Here is a 7,910-nt window from a genome sequence, read left to right as displayed (position 1 = left end):
TATTTTTTGCACTCAACCACCCAAAAACTAACTTAAGCATCAGAGGGTTTGAGCGAAAACATTCACCCATGCTTCTAACAAGTTGTTTGTCTCAACAAGCCTCTCGATCATCGAGAGGGCACCTGTTCATCAACAACCTCCCATTCATCAGCAACCACCCGTTCATCAACAAACCACCCGTTCATTAGGGCACTTGATCATTGCAACAAGACCTCCAGGTCTTGTAATCATTGCAATAAGACCCCTAAGTCTCCTAATCATCAACGCACAAGACTATCGAGATCACATTTTTCACATTACAAATTTATTGTTGTATTTTATCAACAAAACTACTATCTTTATAACTTAATAATTATTAAGTTGTTTAGATCACACCTTTAAGTTTACACACAATTGCAAATACAAAGTGGGAAAATTAAGTATTAAAGAATTTCGGGAGTTAATCCTTTCAGCTTTTGTTTTTGGTAATTAAGCATTAAAGAATTACACCTTTAATTATTGAACTCTTAGTAAACTCTAATGCTTCGTTTAATTAAGAGAGGAAAGTACAAAATTAAAACATATGACCTCTCCTTTTAATTAAAGGTTATATATAGTTGCATTTACTTATGAGGTAAATTTATGCACAAATTTTTGTATATTTGCTTAGTGTTTATTTTTATAAAATAAAATGAAACAAGAATAGACCCACTTTATTTGAATAAAAAATAGAAAAATAATAAAATATAATAATAATTTTACCTTATTTTTCTTGAAAAAATAAAAATACATCTAAAAGCGTAACAATGAGCCATTATGGTGTAACAAAGAGTCCTCAGAACATAAGTCGAGCAGTCAGATGAGTAATATGTCGGTGTTAATCCTATAAATTGTGAGTTTGATCCACGTCCTACGCAAGGACTAAAAACTCAACTTGCGATTTATCTCCCATAACATATTTAAAGGCATAAAATCGAGAATCACACAATAACAATTATTTGAAGGAGCCATTATGGTGTATTACCAAGTGATAAAGAAAATCTAAAAAGCTATAGTTAATGCCTTGGTCATTTAAACCATAGCCTGAAAGTGCAGCTGACTTCCTAAAATAGTGCATTAGTAGACAAAAATAACCTTTAAATCACTTAACCCTAATGGTCCATCTGACTAACTTATCAAGAAAGGCCTTTTTATCCAACCTCTGGCACTAACTGATATTATATATATTGTTCGCTGAAGTTGATGTGTTACCTATTAATTAATTGATTCAATAAATATTAAAATTCAACTTTTTCCATTGTTCACGCAAATTGTTTGAAATGTCTAGGCGCAACCATGTACGTATGAAAGGAAAGGAAAGGAAATCAGACATGAAATGAGGGCACGTGCCATGAGAAGGTGTTCTTGGAAAAGAAAGAGCGAAGTATTATTCGGTTGAGTTCGGAAAAGGTACATCGCCGTTGCCAACCAATCTGATGATCATCGTCATCTGGTCGGTTTATTAATTTCCTGCCCCTGAGGAAATCAAGAATGACAAAATACATAGCAACAACGCTCAAAGAAGAAAAAAAAAACAGATTCCTCTTCTTTATTCTCTTCATTTGTCTTAAGCTTCCAGCCATCTGTGTGGCTATTGCCCGCTCTCTCACACCGTGTAGTGCTGTTGAATGGTCTCTATGTCCAGCCCCTTCAGCTTCACCACCGACTCCACATGCCCCTTCAGCGTGTGCAGCTCCCTTAGCCTAAAACCCAGCCCACAAACATAATTAAAACCCTATACAAGTGCATGCATATACCTTAATTCGAAACAGAATAAAATACAAGTATATATGTATATATATATACCTAGCGACTTCGGCGCGTCGCTTGGCCTGTTCGGCGATCTCAGACAGTTCCCGGTAGCTGTTCTTCTCGTTGAAGAGGTCGGAAGATTCGGGTGGCTGGAGGCCGTGCAATGTGCGTTGAGCCAGAGCCCACTGTGCCTCCCTCTCTCCCCGCCCGTAGTCCTTCTTCGTTGTGAAAGCGGTCTGGATGATTCAGTGCAAGTGAAGTGATTTATGGCGTGAAAAAACAAAGGCAGATTTTTCTTTTTTCAAGTTTTTAGTTTCTAGTTTATGGCATATATATACCTTGTTCTGGAGGAGATTATCCCAGGCCCTGCCGCTCAGTGCGTATCGGATTAAGAACTTGAACACGTCCAGCGGCAAGTAGAAGATGATGCTGTAAAGCCAGATCACACCCGCCCAGCCCCAGCCGATGCCTCTGATCCTCGCAAAGCCCCAGTTGGCATATACCGCAATCAGCGTAGCCACCTAATTCGTTAATCAACCAAACTTTGTCAAGACTTATGATTTAGTGAATCCAAATGCTGAAGTTAAGATTTGGGATCTGCAAACTCACCAGCTGGGCGATAAAGAATGCAGAGACAAGAAGAAGACCGGGGCGTTCAATGAAGGACCAGCTCCTGGACCGAGTTACGAAGATGAGGGCCTGACTGACAATGCTGACTTGAAGGTAGAGAGCTGCAGTGAGCTCAGTGGGGCTGTCCCTAATTGATCTCACGCCAAACTTGTCCTGCAAGAATTGGCTGTAAGTACAGATGGAAGAATTTGATGAAACAATGGATTCGTTATTGTAGGAAGAAAATGGTGGCATTTCCTTACAGGGAAGAAGTTGGATTCTTGAGCAGCCCAGAAGAAGATGACGCTCATGATTGCCAGGTAGGTGCCGAGAACGATGCCAGTGGCGAAGATTTCCCTTAGCTTCCAAGAGTCGGGCATCGGAGATGGCTTCACCTTGTCCTTTGAAATGGTCATGATGGTTCCGTCGTTGAGGATGGCGATGATGAGGACCATGAAGGGCGAGAAGTCGAATTTCCAGATGAGAGCAATGAGCATGAAGCCCAGGACGATTCGGATTGTGATGGACACGGCGTAGATGGTGTAGTTCTTCATCCTCTGGAAGATGGCTCTGCTCGTCAAGACCGCGCTCACTATCACGCTCAGCCCTGGCTCCGTCAGAACTATGTCGGATGCGCTCCGGGCGGCGTCGGTTGCGTCAGCCACTGCAATGCCGATGTCGGCCTTCTTCAGAGCCGGAGCATCGTTCACACCATCTCCGGTCATCCCGCAGATGTGTTTCCTCTCTTGTAGCTTTTTCACAATCTCGTACTTGTGCTCCGGGAAGACTCCGGCGAAGCCATCGGCCTTCTCGATCAGCTCTTCAACAGGGAGGTTGGCGATGGATTCGTCCTTGTACTGGCCAAGGAGGGAGGAAGAGGGGTACATGTTGGTTCCCATGCCGAGCCGGCGGCCAGTCTCCTTGCCGATGGCGAGCTGATCGCCGGTGATCATCTTGACATTGACGCCAAGGTTGAGGGCACGGGTAATTGTTTCTGCACTGTCATGCCTTGGTGGATCAAAAAGAGGCAAGAGCCCCACAAACACCCATGGCCCTCCAGCACTGTCCTTGTTCTTCTCTGGTACAGTCTGTAAGCAAGACAAATATGGCCAAATCAGGTTGTTTCCGGCCACTACATTAATACAAATAAAGAAGAGAAGGGTACAAACTCACTTGTTGAGCAACGGCGAGCGAGCGGAGACCCCGGTCGGCAAATTTAGCGATGATGTCATGGGCTTTCCTCTTCACATCGTCCCTCAGGTTGCAGAGCTCAATAATCTGGAGGAGATGGAGCAAATGAATTGAGACTAGATTGTGGGAATATAAAAGGCTTCACCTTTATCTGTTTGTTATGTCATGGATACACTACCTGTTCTGGTGCACCTTTGCTAACCCTGTGCCAATTGTCATGGGAGTCAATGTACGTGATGGCCGTGCGCTTTTCTACTGGGTTGAAGGGCAGGAAATGCACTTCTTTGATTCCAGCTCTAGCCTGAAGGGTACAAGGAATTAGAAGAATGAACAAGTTTAATTCATTAATGAAGTTCTGTTTCGCAAACACCATTAATTTACATGATTACCTCTTTCGGGTCGGCGAGCATTCCAACAATGCAAGCGTCAATGGCGTCCTGATTCTCCACCCTAGAGGCCCTTGCCCCAAGTAGAATTACACTTTCCTTGTCCACGTCCTTTGCAAAAACCTGCAAATCAACACAGTTCAAATGTTAACTAGTGATTTCAAGGCCTGCAATTTTGTTGCTGTCCACTTGTGTTTAATTTAACAAATTCCGACCTCAATCAGGTTCTTGTCAACTGTAAGCTTGTTGAGGGTTAGAGTCCCTGTCTTGTCGCTGCAGAGGACGTCCATCCCGGCCATCTCTTCAATGGCTGTCATCCTCTTGGTGATGGCTCCCTGCTGTGACAGACGGTGGGATCCAATAGCCATTGTCACAGACAACACCGTGGGCATGGCAATTGGGATGCCTCCAATGAGTAGAACCAGTAGATTATCAATCCCATCCCTATACCTCCGGTGCTGAATTGGGTACATCACCACCAACTCTGTGATGATTCCCAATGCAATGGAGCAGATGCAGAAGTTCCCAATGGCTGTCAGGACCTTTTGGAAATGGCCTACTTGGTTGGTGCTGTCAACAAGGTGAGCGGCCTTGCCAAAAAAGGTATGGACTCCAGTGGCAATCACAATGGCCTCAAGCTCACCCTGCTTACAGGTGGAACCTGAAAACACTTCATCGCCCGGGTTCTTATTCACTGGCAAGGACTCCCCAGTCAGGGCAGACTGATCGATCTTGAGCGGATCGCCTTCCAAGAGACGAGCATCGGCTGGGATGATATCTCCCAGCTTGATGCTAATTATGTCACCCGGTACCAGGATGGAAGCGTCCTGCTCGCTCCATCTCCCATCTCTCAACACCTAACCATTCAAAATCAACATATATGTAACAACTTGTCTTTTTGTCTGTTGGCTGTTGCAGGTGAAATTTCCCTAATTTCCACTAGTTTGCAAAATGACAAAATGTACCTTTGTTTTGGGAGCAAGACCCGCCATTAGTGCCGCTGCAGCATTACCAGCATTATTTTCCTCAACAAAGCTTATGGTAGAGTTGATGATGAGCAGCACCACAATGCCGACGAAATCTTGCCAATCTGGGGGCTTCCCCTGCATTTGTTTGCGAATGGAAGTCAGGGCTTGAAGGAGAGAAAATGATAAAACCGTAGAAAGAGAAAGAATTACCCCTCCGTTGGCCAAAGCAATGGCCATGATGGCTGCAATCTCCATAACCCATGACAGAGGATTCCACATGAAACCCAAGAATTTCAGTAACTTACTTTCCTGTTTCAGCATTTGATTAAACAAACATCAGTTTTCGATGACTAAAAACATCGATGAACCAGAATTTAGATACATAATAATCATAGGAAATATTGCCTGTTTCTCCTCGAGCTTATTCTGGCCAAAGATTTGGAGCCTCTGCTGCCCTTCCTCGCTCGTTAAGCCCTCCCTCGAACACTTCAATTGCTCGAACACTTCCGCAACCGGAATATGCTCCTGCACACACACAAACAACGCAGTTAGGTCAAATCCTCTTCATCATCAATAACAGACACCAAATCGACAAACCACAACATCGAATTAAGACGAAATCGAATCGATTAATAACTTACGAGATCGACATTCTCGTTCTTGATTTCCTCCAAGCTGAGACCTCGCTCCGCCATGTTCTCTCAATTCACTCGCTCTCTCTCTCTACCCCTCTGTACGTAATTTCGAAACCGGAATCGGTGACAGCGAAGAAGAAGAAGATACACAGAGGCTCTCGAAGACGAACACCTGCAAAAACCTAATCACGATCCGCCCAGTTTATTTCAGAATGTACATGTGATATATACACGCACAAAGTCAGTGAACAGATGCTTCATTCAGTTGGCCGTATTTCTTTCTCTTTTGAGAGAGGAATTCGAATTGGGGAAGCTTTTTGCTCTGAGTGATGAAGGATGGAGCTTCCGCCATTGTTATATAGCAATCGAGCTTGGACAGAGGAAGCCCAACCAACCGAACTGGGCGGGAAGCTTGTGGCGATGTTGTCCCGGTCAATCGGTGGAAGGGCGCGGAGAGAAGCTGTGCTCACAGCCTTGTGACGCTTTTATCCGCCAAGGACCAATTTCTACCGGCCACGTCTTCGGGAATTTCATTACTCGTAACACGTGGCGTTGCATGAGTACTCTAAGATTTTATGTTATGTTGCAACTTTCCCGCAACCATTAGTTAATCTCGTTAAATATTAAAATAACCAAAATACTCTTATATTTAATTTTTTTTTTCTCATTTTTCATTTTTGTTCTTCCACTTCTCTAGTCTTTCTTGTATTTATTTTTCTCATTCTTTTTGTCAATGATGACAACAACATTCAACTCCTTCTTTTGATCATGTTAACATTCAAACTCCTTCTTTTGATCCTCGCTGGATAGCAACACCTTGCTCCCGAATAACTCTTGAACAAAAATTCAGTTAGATCAAACCGGCCCCCAAAAGCATTAGAGGCCTAATCAGTCCATGCTCCAGTTAATGGATGAATCTCTCAACTCACATAGGTGCTAGCCAGAGAGAGTGAAGGAGATTGGGGTGAAAAATGGGTTCAAAAACTAATCTTCGAACCAATATAGACTATCTATATGGTTGGGTTGCTACTATAACAATGGAGAAATCGAAAGGAGCAATAGATAAGTGGGCAAGGGTTCTAAATTTAGGAGGAGGAGAATGAGCAAGGCTAAGAGAAATGTTGCAACAATTTGCAAGGCAGAAGCTATCTCATTCTTTTTCTTCCAAGCTTATATATGGAACCTACAAAACCCTAGATGCCCAAATCGCACCCAATCGAACAAAATCGATTAGGAGAGAAAGAGAAGGGACCAAGGGTGAGACAAGAAAGATGCAAGTTGTTGCCCCTCTTATCTTCTCGCGCCACGTGCCCCAAAATTGTTGTAGATACGACAAATAAATCGAGCGATTCGCAACCTTCTACAACAGAAATTGTCTACTGTTCCAAAGAAATTGTTGACCATTTGGCTTGACTGGTCAACAGAATCGGTTGACAACCTTCAAAGGCTGTCAATTGTTTTTTTTCTAACTCTAATAGATATCTTCCTTTTCTTCATCTTTTTCTATATCCATAAAGCATACATGTGCCTTTTTCTTGTTGGATTGGAATGATTCACTAGAATCATCCATATCCCAAGCGGGAATGGCATTTCTCTTTCATTTCTTGGCTATTTTTTCTTCCTTCTTCTTTTTCTTTTTCTCCTCACCTTTGAATACTAATGTTTTCTTTTCATTATACTTTTTAGCATCTTCATTTATTTTCCATAGCATTCTAAAAATATTTGAGGCTTTTTCGAACCATCCATTCAAATTATTAATTGTCTCACTAAGCCATAACTTACATCTTTGATATTGAGACATAAGAAAACTTATTTTAGAATTATTGGTTCCTTCATGAATTCTCTCTAATTCTTTCTATAATTCATGAGATGTGGAGCATGAAGACAATTTTCACACTCACTAGGCATTAAAGAACTAATAATTCAATACCTTGCCTTATGGTCCATTTATATTTTTCTTAGGTTTTCATTTGACCATTCTTCCTCATATTGTGATGATAGATCAAATCCATCGCTAACAAGTCTACATAAAAGATAGCTTATGAAAATGATATAGGATTCCATTATAATCTTTCAAAAAGCATAATCCTTTCTAATGAGCATTAAAGGACTAGAGGAGATTGAGACATCACCTAGGGATTGGCTAAAATAAGAGGCTATTATAAGATCTTATACTAAGATTTAAGATTGATAATCACAAATATTTTAGAACCCGCTTTGATATCAATTGTTGGTCCTTTAGGGTATGGCCACTCAAGAGGGGGGTGAATTGAGTGATTAATTTTTTTTTTCAATTTTAATAAATATTCTTGATTAATGATTTTATTGAAAAATATATATTTGATAAATAT

The 7,910-nt window shown here is 41.8% G+C and overlaps 1 protein-coding gene across 1 annotated transcript; it reads right to left on the bottom strand.

The window, feature by feature from the left end:
- Nucleotides 1–1,402: 1,402 nt before the first annotated feature.
- Nucleotides 1,403–5,984, bottom strand: LOC127789614 (plasma membrane ATPase 4-like). Its single transcript, XM_052318551.1, has 13 exons — nt 5,566–5,984; nt 5,330–5,449; nt 5,135–5,233; nt 4,922–5,059; nt 4,172–4,813; nt 3,960–4,079; nt 3,749–3,871; nt 3,553–3,657; nt 2,643–3,467; nt 2,380–2,553; nt 2,109–2,291; nt 1,825–2,006; nt 1,403–1,721 (listed from the first exon to the last, which is right to left on the bottom strand). Exons 1-13 carry the CDS (start codon nt 5,617–5,619, stop codon nt 1,625–1,627), a joined length of 2,862 nt encoding a protein of 953 aa, XP_052174511.1. The 5' UTR covers nt 5,620–5,984; the 3' UTR covers nt 1,403–1,624.
- Between the last annotated feature and the right edge of the window lie 1,926 nt (nt 5,985–7,910).

Source organism: Diospyros lotus, chromosome 14 (assembly GCF_014633365.1).
Source record: "Diospyros lotus cultivar Yz01 chromosome 14, ASM1463336v1, whole genome shotgun sequence".
NCBI classification, from domain to species: Eukaryota; Viridiplantae; Streptophyta; class Magnoliopsida; order Ericales; family Ebenaceae; genus Diospyros; species Diospyros lotus.
This window is presented reverse-complemented; position numbering and strand designations above follow the sequence as displayed.